At 44.5% G+C, this 18,989-nt stretch overlaps 1 protein-coding gene across 3 annotated transcripts in view; it reads right to left on the bottom strand.

Moving 5' to 3' along the window:
- Positions 1-18,989, bottom strand: part of atp8b4 (ATPase phospholipid transporting 8B4) — a 286,247-nt gene that overhangs the window by 19,651 nt on the left and 247,607 nt on the right. For all 3 annotated transcript variants that reach the window (XM_085968674.1, XM_085968673.1, XM_085968675.1), the window contains exons 22-26: positions 16,857-16,998; positions 14,101-14,284; positions 11,710-11,933; positions 9,781-9,864; positions 7,573-7,818 (exon numbers count right to left, since the gene is read on the bottom strand). In XM_085968674.1, the coding sequence (XP_085824800.1) occupies positions 7,573-7,818; positions 9,781-9,864; positions 11,710-11,933; positions 14,101-14,284; positions 16,857-16,998 (880 nt within the window). The remainder of the gene's footprint in view (positions 1-7,572; positions 7,819-9,780; positions 9,865-11,709; positions 11,934-14,100; positions 14,285-16,856; positions 16,999-18,989) is intronic.

Below are 18,989 nucleotides of genomic sequence, written 5' to 3'. Positions count from 1 at the left end.
TCTTCCCTGGACAGCGCCACCAGCAGGCCGCCCAGTATTACTTCATAAGTCATTTCCACATGAATGACAAGATTCATGTCACATAGTATCAACAGAGTGCTGTATGAATAACGGGATCGGGCATTCGCATATATTTCCAGGGATGTGTACTGTGACACCTAAAGTGGCTCGGCCTGGGGTGGGGAGGGGGAAGGAAATAATCCTACATAAACCAACTGTCACAACCAATAGTTAACATGAGTATAATACACCTTTAACTATTAACTTTAACATACTTGGAGGACAACAAGGACTTTTTACTAACTAAAAATAAATGAAGATTGCACATGATCTGCCAGACTTCATCGAAACCACTAGGTGCTGCTCTAATATTAACTGACTCGGGTGTCTCTCAATTGCCAGACTGTTCAAAACCTGCCACATGGAGGCAGTCATAATGCATATGTACACTGACAACTAAAAGCTATTTTAGTCTCCGTGTAAAACTAACATTTTCTATACTTTGACATAGCACAGAAATGTTTTAAGGAATCCAATTCAAGGCCATAAGATCAACTTCGCAGCATTATAGTAGGTGAAACTAAATTCTGTTTCTACTGCAGAATAAACAGAAAAAGCTTAAAAATTGCCTTCCACTTTTGACAAATGTTACAGTAAGACACCACCAATGCAAGTTATATATATATATGTTGTAAAAATAGCACATTTTCCTACAAGGGTTGTTATCCACACATAGCTGGGCATTTATAACTCTTTCCAGTTTCACTTACCATTTAATAGCCTTTTAACTATAAAAAGGATATTAGGCCAAATCTGTCTGACTTAGAAAATTCATGCACGTTGAGCGCCTTCCCCTTTAAGATTAATATCCTACTGTATACATAGAATGCAACACCGGCAGCCAAAGTTGTACCAAGTGCCTTGCTAGGAGTTTCCTGTAATATACATAGATAGAAGATAGGAGCAGGAGTAGGCCATTCGGCCCCTCGAGCCTGCTCCGCCATTTAATGAGATCATGGCTGATCATCCAAATTCAGTACCCTCTCCCTGCTTTCTCCCCATATCCCTTTAGCCTCAAGAAATATATCTAACTCCTTCTTGAATATATTTAATGAATTGGCCTCAACTGCCCTGTGTGGCAGAGAATTCCACAGGTTCGCCACTCTTTAGGTGAAGAAATTCCTCCTCATCTCAGTCCTAAATGGCTTACCCCTTATCCTTAGACTGTGACCCCTGGTTCTGGACACCCCGCCATCGGGAACATCCTTCCTGCATCTAGTCTGTCTAGTCCTGTTAGAATTTTATAAGTTTCAATGAGATCCCCTCTCATTCTTCTAAACTCTAGTGAATATGAGCCTAATCGACCCAATCTCTCCTCATACGTCATTCCTGCCATCCCAAGTATCAGTCTGGTGAATCTTTGCTGCACTCTCTCTCCATGGCAAGAACATCCCTCCTCAGATAAGGCGACCAAAACTGCACACAATACTCAAGGTGTGGTCTCACCAAGGCCCTGTACAACTGCAGCAAGACATCCTTGCTCCTGTACTCGAATCCTCTCGCTATGAACATACCATTTGCCTTCTTAACCGCCTGCTGCACCTGCATGCTTACCTTCAGCGGCTGGTGCACAAGGACACCCAGGTCTCATTGCACTTCCCCTTTTCCCAATCTATTGCCGTTCAGATAATAATCTGCCTTCCTGTTTTTGCCACCGAAGTGGATAACCTCGCATTTATCCACATTATACTGCATTTGCCATGCATCTGCCCAATCACCCAACCTATCCAAATCGTACTGGAGTTTCTCGGCATCCTCCTCACAGCACACACGCCCACCCAGCTTTATGTCGTCTGCAAACTTGGAGATGTTACATCTAGTTCCCTTGTCTAAATCATTTATATATATTGTGAATAGCACCGATTCCTACAAACAAAGTTATCTTCTAGTGCTGCAGATCAGTGCTGATATAGCCAAGGTATTGGTTTGTTGATTCATAAAGTATCCAGTTTATCATTAGAACCACTTTGTAAACTCACCTAGAGTTTCGTTAATAGTCGGCAAAATATCTCAATCCTCAGAACTGCACTTACGATTCAATCTCAGAATTCAGCTTACCTCCTGCTGTCAATATTGTCTCATTTATAATGTTAGTGACTTCCTAAAAACACAGCTATAGATTTACTCTCCCCACAAAGCTACTCTTCCTACAGATCATGCGGAGTGGAAGATTAAACAGACTAGTCCAACTCAATTTCCAGAAAGAAGTGACTAATTGCCAGTAAGACCTCAAAGAAGATAAATGCTCTATCAAACTGAGCAACCCCTCCCCCATGAAGTTAACCAAACTCCAGGAGATCTGTTCAACCTTGGATCCCTTGCGATTCAGTCCTGCCCAGTTACTTTCATAGATGCTTCAATTTAAAATGACTGTCAACGAGATGCATCCCAGTATTTAACCAAATGTCAAACTGTATAGGCCCATGTCAAAATAGGACCTCTCACTAATATATTGCCCATTTCAATATTTAGCACCTTACAGCTACTGTTAACATAACATAAGAAATAGGAGCAGGAGTCAGCCATTTGGCCCTTCGAGCCTGCTCCGCCATTCAATTAGATCATGGCTGATCTTCTACCTCAACTCCACTTTCCTGCACTATCCCCATATCCCTTGATTCCCTTAATATTCAAAAATCTATCAATTTCTGTTTTGAATATACTCAACGACCGAGCCTCCACAGCCCTCTGGGGTAGAGAATTCCAAAGATTCACTACCCTCTGAATGAAGAAATTTCTCCTCATCTCAGTCCTAAATGGCCGACCCCTTATTCAGAGACTGTGACCCCTGGTTCTAGACTCCCCTGCCAGGGGAAACATCCTCCCTGCATCTACCCTGTCAAGCCCTGTAAGAATGTTGTATGTTTCAATGAGATCACCTCTCATTCTTCTAAACTCCAGAGAATATAGGCCTAGTCTGCTCAATCTCTCCTCATAGGACAATCCCCCCATCCCAGGAATCAGTCTGGTGAACCTTCGTTGCACTCCCTCTATGGCAAGTATATCCTTCCTTAGGTAAGATGACTTAAAAAAGTAATCTACCATTCCATAGCTCCGCTACATAAGTGGCTCCTTAAATTAACTAGTGCTTCAATGTCTTAACATTCGAGGGTGTATTCCAGTTGGTTCAGGTGCTCTGTACACATTTAATCCATCAAGTTCCTTCGCCTACAGTGAAACCTGTAATTTAGGAACACCTAAGGGACTTGCATCAGGTGTCCTTTATTTGCTGCATTGTTCCCTTTAAGCTACGTGCACTCCGGAAGTCCCGTGCAGCCGACTCACCGACTTTTCAATGGAAAAACCGCGCATGCGTGGTATTTTGAACGGGCCGCGCGGCCCAACAGAAATTAGGGGGAACATTGATTTGCAGGCGTCCTTATTTTCAAAATGGTCATTGCATGCACCGTAAACTGGAAGAGCCAAAAATCCTGGCATTGGCTGCGCCTCCTGCAGCGTTCCTTTTTTAATCGCTCTCACCTGGGATCGCGCCTAATTCTGGAGCCGGCCAGCAGGATGCGATTTCAGCTCTATTTTCTCTTCGTTGGGTTTTTCACCCAGTTCATTTGCCTGTGGTCCTTTTCCACTGAGGGAGGGACATCCTGATTCTGGGATCTGCTACTTTGGCAGCCTGCACTGTTGTACGAGAAGTTTCAAGAGGCAAGAACCAAGAGCAGGCGGAGAGGGGAAACCGAGAAATTACAGCACAGGTGGAGGCCTCGAGGCCCCGGTGCTGGTGTTCTCTCCTGTAACACCCAGATCCTTTTATACTACTTCTTTTCAGATATTTACCTTCCCTTTCATATTAAATATTAGTCTCTACCTCAGTAGCCACATGTGGCGAATGATCCTATGGTTTAATAGCCCTTGGTTTAAGAACTCCCTTCACCATTGATTCTTCCACTTTACTGGCTGCTCCTCTCTCAGTGCTGCTTCCGCTCCATGTTGTTGTTGCTGCTGCTGCTCCTATTTAAAAAATTTTTTTTAACGGCACAGGAGGCCGCCATTCGGCCCATCGAGTCCGTGCCGGCTCTCTGTAGAGCAATCCAATCAGTTCCATTCCCCCGCTCTATCCCCGTAGCCCTGCAAGTTTATTTCCCTCAAGTGCCTATCCAGTCTCCCCTTGAATACATTGAGTGTCTCCGCTTCCACCACTTCCGTCAGCGGCGAGTTCCAGGTCCTCACCACTCGCTGCATAAAAAAGTTTTTTCTCACATCCCCCGTATCTCTTGCCCAAAACCTTAAATCTGTGTCCCCTAGTCCTTGTACCATCAACTAGTGGGAACAGCCTTTCTCTGTCCAGCCTATCCAAACCTGTCATAATCTTGTACACCTCTATCAAATCACCCCTCAACCTACTTTGCTCTAATTAAAACAAATCCAGCTTCTCCAACCTGTTCTTGTAGCTAAGATCCCCCATCCCTGGAACCATTCTGGTAAATCTCCTCTGCACCCTCTCCAGGGCCTTCACATCCTTCCTAAACTGTGGTGACCAGAACTGGATGCAATACTCCAGTTGTGGTCTAACCAGTGCTTTATAAAGGTTCAGCATAACTTCTCTACTTTTGTACTCAATACCTCTATTTATGAAGCCCAAGATCCATATGCTTTGCTAACCACTCTCTCAATATGTCCTGCCACCTTCAGGGGCCCATGAACATTAACTCCCAGGTCCCTCTGTCCCTGCACACTCTTTAAAACTGTGCCATTAAGTGTATATTGCCTCTCCGTGTTCCTTCTGCCAAAATGCATCACCTCACACCTCTGTATTAAATTCCATCTGACACTTGTCTGCCCATTCTGCTAGCCTTTTTATGGCCAGTTGCAGTCAATTGGTATCATCTTCACTGTTTGCCACACCCCCAAGTTTGGTGTCATCGGCAAATTTAGAAATTCTACTCTGTATTCCAATATCCAGGTCATTTATATATATATCAAAAAAAGCAGTGGCCCCAGCACTGACCCTTGGGGAACACCACTGATGGCCCCATTTTGTGAAGAGTACCAGTCATTCCACTGCAGTTCCTGGCTTTTGTGGAATGGAGAATTCTTTACCCAGCATCCATAGTGGCAGAGAAACCACTCTATCCCTGGGATTGAACTGTGCAAGCATTCAATCCCAGAGATGGCTACACAACAGGAATGGTGGGTGAGAATTAAATGTTTGGGCCATGCATACATTTATTCAGAATTAATTGATTAACTTTATTCCTTTTTCTGAAGATCAATTGCCTCAAGGCCATGCTAATTTGAAAACCTAAAGACTTCTGAGAATTATATTGCGGCATACATTTATTCAGAATTAATTGAATCGTGATTTTATACTTCACGAAGGAGATCTAGACAAGGGAACTAGATGTAATATCTCCAAGTTTGCAGACGACACAAAGCTGGGTGCTGTGCTGTGAGGAGGATGCAGAGAAACTCCAGTATGATTTGGACAGGTTGGGTGATTGGGCAGATGCATGGCAGATGCAGTATAATGTGGATAAATGCGAGGTTATCCACTTCGGTAGCAAAAACAGGAAGGCAGATTATTATCTGAATGGCAATAGATTTGTTAAAGGGGAAGTACAACAAGACCTGGATGTCCTTGTGCACCAGTCGCTGAAGGTAAGCATGTGCAGGTGCAGCAGGCGGTTAAGAAGGCAAATGGTATGTTGGCCTTCATAGCGAGAGGATTCGAGTACAGGAGCAAGGATGTCTTGCTGCAGTTGTACAGGGCCTTGGTGAGACCACACCTTGAGCATTGTGTACAGTTTTGGTCACCTTATCTGAGGAAGGATGTTCTTGACATGGAGAGACTGCAGCGAAGATTCACCAGACTGATACCTGGGATGGCAGGAATGACGTATGAGGAGAGATTGGGTCGATTAGGTTTATATTCGCTAGAGTTTAGAAGAATGAGAGGGGATCTCATTGAAACGTATAAAATTCTAATAGGACTAGACAGACTAGAGGCAGAAAGGATGTTCCCGATGGCGGGGGAGTCCAGAACCAGGGGTCACAGTCTAAGGATAAGGGGTAAGCTATTTAGGACTGAGATGAGGAGGAATTTCTTCACCCAGAATGGTGAACCTGTGGAATTCTCTACCACAGAAGGCAGTTGAGGCCAAGTCATTAAATATATTCAAGAAGGAGTTCGATATATTTCTTAAGGCTAAAGGGATCAAGGGATATGGGGAGAAAGCAGGGACAAGGTATTGAGTTTGGATGATCAGCCATGATCTCATTGAATGGCGGAACAGGCTCGAGGGGCCGAATGGCCTACTTCTGCTCCTATCTTCTATGTTTCTATGCCTATGGTGCCATTAGACGTTTGTTGAAGTAAAACTATTTTTTCTTTAAATGGCAACAGTGACATGACTATTCATTTCCTGAGACACAATTTTCCAGTTGGTGGTAAATTCTGTGTCTGAAAGAAAGAAAGACTTGCATTTCTATAGCGCCTTTCATGACCACCGGATGTCTCAAAGCGCTTTACAGCCAATGAAGTACTTTTTGAAGTGGAGTCACTGTTGGAATGTGGGAAACGCGGCAGCCAATTTGCACACAGCAAGGTCCCACAAACAGCAATGTGATAATGACCAGATAATCTGTTTTTTCAGTGATGTTGGTTGAGGGATGCATATTGGCCAGGACACCGGGGATAACTCCCCTGCTATTCTTCGAAATAGTGCCGTGGGATCTTTTACGTCCACCCGAGAGAGCAGACGGGGCCTCGGTTTAACGTCTCATCCGAAAGACGGCACCTCCGACAGTGCTGCGCTCCTTCAGCACTGCACTGGAGTGTCAGCCTAGCTTTTTGTGCTCCCTGGAGTGGGATTTGAACACACAACCTTCTGACTCAGAGGCGAGTGTGCTACCCACTGAGCCACAGCTGACACTGTGAATGTAGCTCTTGATCTTTCAGGCTTTGTGACTTCCTCAAGCTCCAAGCAGCACTGAAAGGAAGCTGGGACTCTTGCCACCGAAGGATGATAATGCTGGAATTACTGATGTGCTCGCAATACCGTCCCCTGCTCTTCAAATACAGCACATGACACTGAATATCTGAAGATTTCATTTCGCCGAGCTGTCTGTTGTTTGGACTCCGGTCTCTTCAGCATCCCCTGTCCGTCCATCCCACCACTGGTGGTCAGGCTTTCAGTCGCCTGGGTCCACTTGTCTGGAATTCCCTCCACAAATGTCTTTGCCTCTCCGCCTCTTTCCCCTGCCCCTCAAGATCCTCCTCAAGACCTCCCCATTCCAGCCAAGTCTGTGATCGCCCCTCCTAAAAGCTGCTTCTTCGGCTCGCCGTCTGTTTTTGCACCACGCCCCTGTGAAAGGGCGCTTTTTAAATTTATGAAAGATGCCAGGTAAATGCAAGTTATTGTTGTCATCAATTTTATCAGAATTATAGCAAATATGATTTGTGAGCACTAGTGTTAATTCCATCAAACAGAATAGCAGGACTGGTGTCAAGCTGAAGGAAACTGTACCCTGCATAGACTTTGTAAAATCAGAACTTACTTGCACACTGACCACAATCACCAGAGATGTTGCCACGGTAACAGCAAACGACTGATAATCAGAAAGATGTGTCCCATCATCTCTTGTAGTGTCACAAAATGCACCATATGGGATAAAGAAAAGGACAACAGAGGTGTAGACTCCTTGAACTATACAGATAAAGAATTCCCGCTTATTGAACAGCAGGTTAAGTTGTCCGGGTTCATAGAGTCTCGTGTGTTCCAAACTCCTCTGTTCATTGACATCCTGCGGAGAAAAAAATAAAATTAGAGACAAAATAATCTCAGCAGTGAGTTATCCACAAAACTACACTGCAGCACAATAATGAAAAGTATTTTCAGTTGGATAACAGATGTTACTGTTCTGCTCAACAGATAGGCATTAACACTTATTTCTGCCCTGATGAATCATTAGGTAAATGCATTTCCCAGGGTGCTACTGAGTTGTACAGAGACCAACCAGGACTTAGGTTTGAACCCTGACTTGCGTCGAGTTAGTTAACCTTAGCTGGAGTTGCGGGTAAAGAGGCTACAATTGGTTCAGGAAAGGAAAAGCAGAATCAACCTGGGTCCGAAGAGAAAGTGCCCATTTGTGGATGTTGGGCAAGGAGAAGATCAAGCTTGGCTGTGATGTCTCCTATGGTCAAATAACCTGCTAACACTTGGTATCTAGGCTTACACGTGAAGAGTGGTCATTTGACAGTGGCTGGGACCAGGGGACCCATACCCCAGTACAAGCCAGCACCTTCAGGAGAGCAGGGAAGAAAATTGGTGGTTGGGAGGTCCATTAATTTAAAGAGATATACTACAGATGGCCTAATAGTGCAGCATGCTGGTGTAACATGATCCACCAGATTGTAGGGAAACACGTGAAGAGCTCTTGATCTTGGCTTAGTTTTGGAGGCAACATTGACCAGAGGAAAATGGGCAAAAAAAAGTTGACAGATGTTGTGCCAGCACATCATCAACCCACTTTACAGTGAAAGGTATTTGGGCCTGGAGATTGTAATCATAATACAGTATTTTTTCTTCTACTTTGACTATAGTTAAAAAAAAAAACAATCAGTCTTGTGGGAACGATCCAAGTATATTGTGTTCCCTGCAATCAAATACATTGAACATACCAGTAAGAAGAAACATTGCAAGCTCCAGCCTGACTGCTACCAATGCCGATTGTTCTATTCCTGTGTTGTAGCAACATCGTAAATTTGTTTACTATTTGTGTACTAAATTGCACAGAGAAAATCTTCCCCTGTTGTTGGCTGTAAAAGTCCTAAATTAAATGAGTTTTGGCAGTCTCGACCCACTTCTTAATTGGGGTGAGGGCCCAAGGCACAAAACTGTCCAGAAGTTAGCATGAAGTAATCTGGCACACGCAAGAGCACAGCTGCCCTGGAAAATGTCACACAATTAAATAGCTGATGCTCATCTAACGTTGAAGCACATCTTTGGAGCAGAGTAGAGGGAGCTTTAATACATATCTGGGCCATACTAGAGCGGAACTGGTAGTGGCTAACACGAGAATCCTTAATCAGCAATGAATATGCATATAATTGCAATAAAGATGGAATATTTAAAAAGCTGTACTGAATTTCCTGGTAGGCTGTACTAGGAGAGTTTGTTTTAATCTGTAAATACATAGGATATACGGCACAGAAACAGGCCATTCGGCCCAACTAGTCCATGCCGGTGTTTATGCTCCACACAAGCCTCCTCCCGTCTTTCCTCATCTAAATCTATCAGCATAACCCTCTATTCCCTTTTCCCTCATATGCTTGTCTAGCCTCCTCTTAAATACATCGATACTATTCGCTTCAACCACTCCCTGTGGTAGCAAGTTCCACATTCTCACTGGGTAAAGAAGTTTCTTCTGAATTCCCTACTTCATTTCCTCGTCACTATCTTATATTGCTGTCCTCTGGTTTTGCTCTTCCCCACAAGTGGAAACTCTCTTTCTCTGTCTATTCTATCAAAATCTTTCATAAATTTTAAAGACCTCTATTAGGTCACCCCTCAACCTTCTCTTTTCAAGAGAAAAGAGACCCAGCCTGTTCATCCTTCCCTGATAGGTATACCCTCACATTTCTGGTATCATCTTTGGTCCATAAGTTCCTATTATCAGCAAAGTTCCATGGTAATATATAGTAATAAAAGCAAATGAAACAAGAGCATTCCTAATAGATTAAAATTAATGCAAAGATTACTTTACCTGATCAAATATACCCATGGCCAGAACAGGAAGAGACGTGTAAACTATGTTGTACAAGGTAATAAACCACTGGTCATAAACAGTCTGCAAAAATAAAGAGCTGTGAAAATTATCTGAAAGTATCAACGTATCATATTTATGCCAATAAATGCATGTCAAGCTCATAATCTTCAAAATAAATGTATCTATTTTACAGTATAAAAAGGCTGATAAACTGGAAGTGTGCAATATAACTAGAAAGAGATTTTTTAAATGAATACTAATCATAAGTTAGTTACATTTCTTGATAAATAGCATTCCAACTTGCATGCAATAAATAGGCAAATATCATCAATAAAATATTCAGAGAAACTATATTTCAACAGGGTTTTCATTCCCAGACAGATTTTACAAGAGATTAATCTCTACAGTCTCTGGTTCACATAAAGCTCAAAAGTTACACTGGCCCGTATTTTCCGATCCCTACGGGTGTGTACGGGCTGTGTACACACCCATAGGGACATCGGAAATGCCGGTTTCAGACATACGAAGTGCATGCACTGAAAACCGGCATTTCCTCTTGACAGATCGGACGCCTGCCCTGGAGTAAGGGCCTCTGTGGGGGGGGGGGGGAAGTTCCGCTTTCTGCAAAACCTCCGCCCGCTGAAAACCCTTAGAAATCTTACGCCTGGTGAAAGCAGGTGTAATGCCTGCTTTTACCAGTATAAGAGTTTTTGTTCCCACCACTCATTTATAATTTAAAAATACCTTTTTTTTAAAAAAAAAGGTAAGTTTATTTTTAGCCCCGTAAAAAAAGCTTTAATTATTTTTTTCAGAAAATTACATTTTTGTTTAAAATATTTAATTTAATGTAATTTTAACTCATTTTTAAAACGTGATTTAAAAAAAATTATTTAATGTTTTAGTGTCTTTTTTCAGTGATCCCCATTCATATATTTGACAGGTCGATCTGTCAAAAGTATGAAGGGAGATTCCCTTCTCCTATTGGCTGGCCTGGCCCACGTGATTCCAGGGACGCTTGCGAACCGCCTGCGCCCCTGGGATACCTGGGCCCTGTGCATTTCGACTTTGGAGAGCCCTAGCATCGGAAGTGTCCGGACCTTGGGAGCCCTCAGGTAAAGGCGTAGATTTTTTCCCCCGAGAGGAGGCATCCGCACGCAGGAAGCCCCCTATCGGAAATTACGGGCCAATGTATTTTCTGAATTAAATTGATTTATTTCTAAAATAACATTTTCATTAACTGATGGATTTCTTTCTAAGATTTTATGGCACTTAATTTCCAGGTCTTTAAAGCAAATTCAATCCGGCTTCGATTTTAGAATAAAGTTATGAATATTCATACCATTTACAGTATTTTGCAATTGCAAAGATTAACAGATTTTAAGGATAGTTCAAATAAAGAGCCTATCTTTAGATGCAAATACATTGCTTAACATTTGTTGCTGTATTGGAAAGTGCAAGATGCACACAGTCAATATTACATTCATTCCATTTATATTGTGATGTGGCAGAAACTTAGTGCCTCACTTTACAGTTTACAATACAGGAAATGCTCTTTTAACCGGCACCTAAATATCCGGAAACCTCTCTTAACCGGCAAAATTCAGGAGTAGGTTCAGGTAAGCTTTACTATATATTAGTGGCCGTGTAACCGGGGCTTCTGCACCTGTGGCCGTGTACAGGGCTCTCGTACCTTGGTAAGTATACCTCTCCTGTATTACACGTGAAAAATGTAGCTTTTAAAGTTAAAAATTACACATACCTCACACAATTTTGAACGCGTCTAAAATTAACCATGTCACCAGTACATGCTAAAAGCCTTGAACTCCACCTCAGCAACTGATTCTGTCCCTGCATCTCATTAGGTGTTGATGCATGAACTCTGACCTGTTTAGAGCAAATGATCTCTTCTTCCGAGAAACTACTGACCTGTGCAGAGAACCCACAGAAGAAACCAAACCAGAAGTGCACAAGAGTGAATGCAAAGTTCTTGTAGAAAAAGTAATAGAGAAACTTGCACATCCTCAGATAGGACCATCTCCCATGGACTAACATAAGTCGCTGAAGGTATCTGAATTGTCCAATTGAATAGTCACTGGCCAGAACCGCCTGCATGCCTTCCTGACCACTGATCCCAACTCCTATGTGTGCAGCTGTGGGTAAAGCAACCACAGTAAGTGCCTTGTGCATTAAAGCATTGACTAGTAGATTTAAATAATAAAAATATACTTTGGTTTTGTTCGAAAACTGAACTTCACTGAGCAAGATAAACAAAAGCTCTTTTACAACATTGACAAGATAACTTATTAAACACGTTGCTCAATCATTATTACCTTAGTGTTGGCATATTACATTTTAATACATTTCAAACCATTGAAAGGAAACCACACCAAGTTACCCATAAAGCATACTGAATAAATAATCATTTACATTTCGGTGTAGGCACAATTTTAACCTTGATGAAAAACAATACTTTGATCAGTTTTATACATTTTTTCCCCTCAGGTAAAAGAAGTCAGCGTAGGGGAATTATTAAATAACAACAGAAAATGCTGGAAAAACTCAGCAGGCAAGGCAACATCCGTGGAGAGAGAAATAGAGTCAACGTTTCAGGTCAAAACCCTTTGACAAGACTGAAAAAGCACAGAAAATGAAACAAATTAAAAGGCCAGTTTGGAGGCTGGGAGAGAACAAAAGAGAAGTGAAGAGACATTAAGAGGTATTCAAAACGAGATGGTGATAGGACTAGCGGAGACAAAAGGCGGCTCTAGATTAGGTGTGAAATACGCTGGCAGAATGGGAGACAGCTGCCATGTGGGAGAGAAAAAAGGGGGGGGGGGGGGGGGAGGGCCAAAACAAAGGTGTGGATAAAAAATATAAGTAAGAATGTAATAGGGGCAGAGGTTATGATCTGAAATTGTTGAACTCAATATTGAGTCCGGAAGGCTGTAAAGTGCCTAATCGGAAGATGAGGTGCTGTTCCTCGAGCTTACGCTGAGCTTCCGTGGAACAATGCAAGAGCCCGAGTACGGTGAGGTCTGAGTGGGAATGGGGCGGTGAATTAAAATGACAGGCGAGCGGAAGCTCGGGGTCATCCTTACGGACTGAACGGAGGTGTTCCGCAAAGCGGTCACCCAATCTGCGTTTGGTCTCCCCAATGGGGGAATTATTAGATTGCCTACCACAAAGACATGGCCCTCCTCATTCTTTGGTTTAATTGCCACATACAAGTAAGAATGTCTATGGGGGACAGGAGAGACTATTGCCCTGGGACACTGGCCATTTAATAATTTCATGCAATGCACAGCAAATGGTCAGGTGACCCCTTCTTATCATGCTTTACTTTAGGCCGCAATCTTAGTTCTGACTGGAGGAAGTAACTTAATGGGCTGGATTTTCCAAACCCCGAGGAGGCGGGTATGGAGGCGGGACTGCCGGTAAAGTAGCAGAAAGTGGGGGCGGACGGCAAACCCGCCCCCAACCCGCCTCCGTGCCCTTTTGCCAGGAGGCGGGAAGATGTGCTGCTTCGGGTTCCGTCTCCTGGAGATGGGAAAGACATTAAATCCTTTTAACTGCCTGTTAACAGGCAGAAAAAAGGATTAGTGCCATTTTACCTTCACAGGTGAAGGCTTCCCGACCTCGGAGAACCCCGCCGGGTTGGAGGAGATGTGAAGGAGGTCTGCGGCGGTTGGAGGCACCTGGAAGTAAGATGTAGAGGTGAGTGATGGGTGCAAGTGTGGAGTGTTAAGTATTCAAGGTGAGTGATAAGTGTTAAAAACTGTTCACTTACCTTGTTTTCTTCCAACAGCCTTCATCCACCCTGGATCGGGAGACCCGACATCTTCCTTGTCGATTTCACAGACTGGCTGTTGGATCCTCCGAACCAACAGCCATCTGAAATCGACAAAGTTGAAAGGTTTGATGAGTCCTGAACACAAGGACTGATCAAACTACAGAGAATGTCAGTGTTTGACAGCTTCACAGAGCTGTCAAACGCTGACATTTCTTCTTTCAAAAAGTCTTGACAGAGAGCACGTCTGACGTTGACGTGCTCCGTCAGTGACTTCTGCCCTAATTGGCCTGCTGAGCCCACAGGGCGGGCTTAACAAGGTCAATCAGGGGAAAATCCCTCTGGTTGGTCAGACGATGATGGAGGCAGGACATTGACACGGACAAGCAGCAGTCCCGCCTCCAACTCGCCTTCATTCACAAAATCCAGCCCTAAGACTTCAATGCAAAACTGACAGCCGTGAAATGTATACAAAATAATTCTCAGTATTTCTGATGCAACAGTTCGATATGGCTGGAGACTTGTCTTACTTTTAATCATGCTGACATCATTTGCTCCATCGCCTATAGCCAGCGTGACGGCTTTCTTGTACAGTTTGACAAGCTCAACCACTTGGGCCTTCTGTAAAGGTGTGACTCTACAGCAAATAACAGTTCTGCACAAGCTGGCCAATTCCAGGAACTCTCGCTTCATGTCTGCTTCTAGTGCATGAGCCTGTATAAACAGAAACACGAGAAATGAAGACAAGCTGCTCAGTGTTTAACCGGAAAGAAATAATCCTACATATACACAAAATCAGGGTGTTCCCCATTGCTGGAGGAATTCAATTTGGAAGAGCTGGCACAGGGCACGATGGGCCACATGGCCTCCTTCTGTGCTGTAAGTTTCTATGACTTACACATGAAAACTCAAGTATTACAAAAAATACATGCCCTCCAAAGGCCATGTACAATTCATTCAATCTTGGACCCCGCCCAACCCATTCAAACTTTTAAGGAGGCCAAAAAGTACAGGTAAACCTGGAGGGAAAGTTCTGTACCATTTCTGCCCAGAGCGGTTTTACATGCAGCGCCTTTACCGAGAGTCAATCCAATGACTTTTACCGCCTATTAATTCTTTTGTGCTTATCGAGGTGAGGGATATTAGTGACCGAGAATGGAACTCTTCCAACATCAGCATCAAGCACTTGCAGCCCAGGTATATGACAGCCAGATGCAGAGTTGAACCCTCTCTGCTCTGCCCAACAATGTGTCTCATCCCCAACCATAGAAGACCACCCCCCCTTACTGTACCAGTCTGACACTTTTTCCATCGCCCACACCAGTCATCCCGTGGTCTCTGAGTGAGATTGCCAATAATGTCAAATTAGGGACAGTTTTGTTGTGTAGGCCCATGCCCATGGGATTCAGAATTCAGAATGCCCCAAATCATTTCACACGGGACATTTGGAGCCAGCAGACACAGGAGACTTTAATAAAGTGAGTCTGGACTAGCTAGGTACCCAAGTCCCATTTTGGCTACACAAATGAAATAAACCATAATGTTACTGAAACAGCAATTTCACCCACAAAGATTACTGGTTCAGGAAGTGGAAGCATCACACAGATACAGCAGTACATTGCTCAAGTGCCCATGCTAAGATCAGTAGTTTATTCAACCATGTGGGGGCAGGGGGGGCATCACAGTTGAGCCCCATTCTGTCTCCACCAGACACCCACACATACAAGCCTTCAAGTAAGGCTTGCTGGATAGTGATCAGGAACAGGGACCTTGGGCACGTTTCCCTTCCCTATCCTGGGGGTATCAGGGCCATTTGGAGTGCCCCCATCATTGTCCTGGCTGACTATCAACTAATCATTGACTTAGCCAGCTGAGCTACTGTAGAAGCTCTCAACTGTACCATTTTAAGAACGCCACTCCATCCGAGTTCATTTATTCAGCACAAGAAGAAAGTCAGCCAGAAATTAGTTATTCATACAGCTCAGCGGGCAAATACGTGGTACTTTGTGGGACTGAGTCAAACTGAAGCTTCAATCCCTGTTCTCAGCATTCCTAAGTTAAGGAAAGGACAATCAGCCAAGGTTCCCAGGAGCGATCCCTGCTGGAAGTGCATGCTTATGGACATTACCGGGGGGAGGAGGGGGGGGGGAAACCGGTTCAGCTTTGGCTGATGAATAATCTGCAAATAATCCAGGCTGATGCGTGAACAATAATCAATTGGGTCAGGTGCTGGGCGGCTGCTGAAACCTCCTACATGAATTACCATCATTATGAGAGAGAGGCAAGGGGTCAATAATGGAGGAGGAAAATGAGCTGAGAGTAATTGAGTTAGAGAAAACTGGGCATTGCACCACAACAATAGTTTTTTAGGCCACGACATTGGAAATTGCATCCAGATCATATTCAGCCCTCTTTTTGGAAAAAACTTTCAATAAATGTTATTAAATTGTGTGCCATTCCCATTTACCATATCTATTCATAATTTCGATATCCTTTCAATGATCAATTTACCTTAGATAAGAAATTAGCCACCACTTTTACTTTCCTAGAAAGCAAATACAATATAGTTTTACACAATTGCTCAGATAAGTCTTTTAAATTAAACTCATAGCTAATTTGGTTTATAGTATAATTCAAATTAAAACAGATTTGTCTTCATGTGTATTGACAACATTGTGGACCAAAATGTATTTTGAATGCACTTTTTTGTTTGTGTACACTAGTTTTTTTTCAATCACCAAATGCCTCCCTTCCTCCTCTCCTGAAGATGTCAATATCTTACAGGGGTACAGGTTCCTCAGGTGTAGGATGCCCAAATACCCAATTTACCAGCGAGCATCAACATGCTATTAAACTACAGGGAAAGGAAGCGGTTAATTACTGCTAGCATGGTCTTACTCTTATATGGAGATCAGGCGGGAGAGTGGAGTTGAGGTCAAAGATCAGCCATGATCCTATTGAATGGCGGAGCAGGCTCGAGAGGCCGTATGGCCTACTCCTGCTCCTAATTCTTATGTTACTCAAATCCACACACAAGCACTCGTAGCAGGGATCATTGGACAGCAACCAGGACTGGGAAACCTGACAATTTTGTCCTCCTTAATTCCAAGGCTGAGGCCAACTATCACATCCTTGCTGTTATCCCAGCCGAGATGAGCTCAATGTGATTGGGGAATGACTGGCACCTTCCTGGTCTCCGTGGCTCAGTGATTCACTGGATAACTTGCTGAGCTGTAAAGGGACTCGCTCAAAAACCCTCATGACCATGTTTAGTATTCACACTTACTAAACTGTGTCCATTAATAATCAGTGCATAGTCTCCCATAACAGTCTCTTCAATCACTGATTCTAACTTCGAAGTCGCTTTCTTTTCAGAGAAAACATGTCCATTGCAAACAGGTGTCCCCATCATTCGCTCTGTTGCTTTCCTAGAATGCAAAACATATATATATATTTTTTAAGAACTTTGCAATTTTACATAAAACTCTAAAACTGGTCTAGATATTGTGATCAATGTTATGAAAGTAATGTCAATTGGAAATTCTAAACTCCAGTACTTTTAAAACAAGGCAGGAACCCTCTTAGGAGACGATTCTTTCCCTCAAGAAAAAGGGTTTGCCATTTTTCTAACTTCACAAACTGTAAAATAAAAACTTTGCATAACTTCAATGAGAACTGATTATCATATTCATGTCCTCTTTCCAGGTCAATCAACTGTTACCACCTCCACATTTAGTTGTTTTGTCCTCAAACCCATATATTTCTTCTAAGCATGTTTAAAGAATGTGACCCATCCAGTAACCTCCGTGTTGGTTCAGGGGCTGTGATGTTAGCTCCAGTTTGTGCAGTGCCATTGCCTTATAACATACTGTGAGTGTCTATTCATTTTTTTTTTTAAATGTTTGAAAATATTTTGATTCTGTAACACAGAACTATTCCCATCAGGATAACTGAGCACTATAGGAATTTATTTCTGCCTAAAACAGCAAAATGCTCTTCAGAGAAAATTACACCGCTTTGTGTTTTACTGGCAAGTACCATTTTTTTCCCTTCTACCCAATGGAAATTACTTGGAGGCAAAAGTGGGCCGTCATTTCTAGACCATCAGGTACATTTCAGGTGAAGGCATATGTAAATTACACACAGGCCAGACTGTGTTGAGTGCCATATATTTACTTCATGGTGGGTTGGCGGGGGGGGGGGGGGTAGGGATAGGGGGGGGAAGAGGAGGGGCGGGGGGTGAAGGGGAGGGGCGGGGGGGGAAGGGGAGGGGCGGGGGGGAAGGGGAGGGGCGGGGGTGAGGCGGGGGTGAAGGGGCGGGGCGGGGGTGAAGAGGAGGGGCGGGGGTGAAGAGGAGGGGCGGGGGTGAAGAGGAGGGGCGGGGGTGAAGAGGAGGGGCGGGGGTGAAGAGGGGGACGGGGAAAGAGGGGGGACGGGGAAAGAGGGGGGACGGGGAAAGAGGGGGGACGGGGAAAGAGGGGGGACGGGGAAAGAGGGGGAACGGGGAAAGAGGGGGGACGGGGAAAGAGGGGGGACGGGGAAAGAGGGGGGACGGGGGAAAGAGGGGGGACGGGGAAAGAGGGGGGACGGGGGAAAGAGGGGGGACGGGGGAAAGAGGGGGGGACGGGGGAAAGAGGGGGGACGGGGGAAAGAGGGGGGGGACGGGGGAAAGAGGGGGGGACGGGGGAAAGAGGGGGGACGGGGGAAAGAGGGGGGGACGGGGGAAAGAGGGGGGGACGGGGGAAAGAGGGGGGACGGGGGAAAGAGGGGGGACGGGGGAAAGAGGGGGGACGGGGGAAAGAGGGGGGACGGGGGAAAGAGGGGGGACGGGGGAAAGAGGGGGGACGGGGAAAGAGGGGGGACGGGGAAAGAGGGGGGACGGGGGAAAGAGGGGGGAGGGGGGAAAGAGGGGGGACGGGGGAAAGAGGGGGGACGGGGGAAAGAGGGGGGACGGGGAAGGGGAGGGACGGGGAATGGGAGGGACGGGGAATGGGAGGGACGGGGAATGGGAGGGATGGGGAAGAGGAGAGAGGGAGGGAGAAGAGGAGAGAGGGAGGGAGAAGAGGAGAGAGGGAGGCGAGCTAGTGGAAAAATTATGTATAGGATTTTTAATCGGGTGAATAGGGAAGATGACTTTTTCAGTGGGAATCAGTGTTGTTGGGTCAATTTAAAGTTGTAATTGAGTGAGTGGGAAGAGAGATTAAGAAAATGTTCTTCATGCAGTGTTGTTAGGCCATGGAATGCTTCACCACAGGGGAAGTGGTTGAGGCCGGGACCATTGCATGTTTTAAGGGAAAAGTAGACAGAGTTGAATCGGAGGAAGTTACAGAGCTACGAGAGAGTGGGGCAATGGGATTAGTTTTGTTTGCTTTAGCAAAAAGCCGACACAAACACGATAGGCCACATGGCCTCCTTCTGT

The sequence above is a fragment of the Somniosus microcephalus genome, chromosome 27 (assembly GCF_052327205.1).
Source record: "Somniosus microcephalus isolate GS21.2 chromosome 27, FLI_Smic_1.0, whole genome shotgun sequence".
Lineage (NCBI taxonomy): Eukaryota > Metazoa > Chordata > Chondrichthyes > Squaliformes > Somniosidae > Somniosus > Somniosus microcephalus.
Note: the sequence above shows the minus strand (reverse complement) of the source record. Positions and strands in the feature narration are given on the sequence as shown.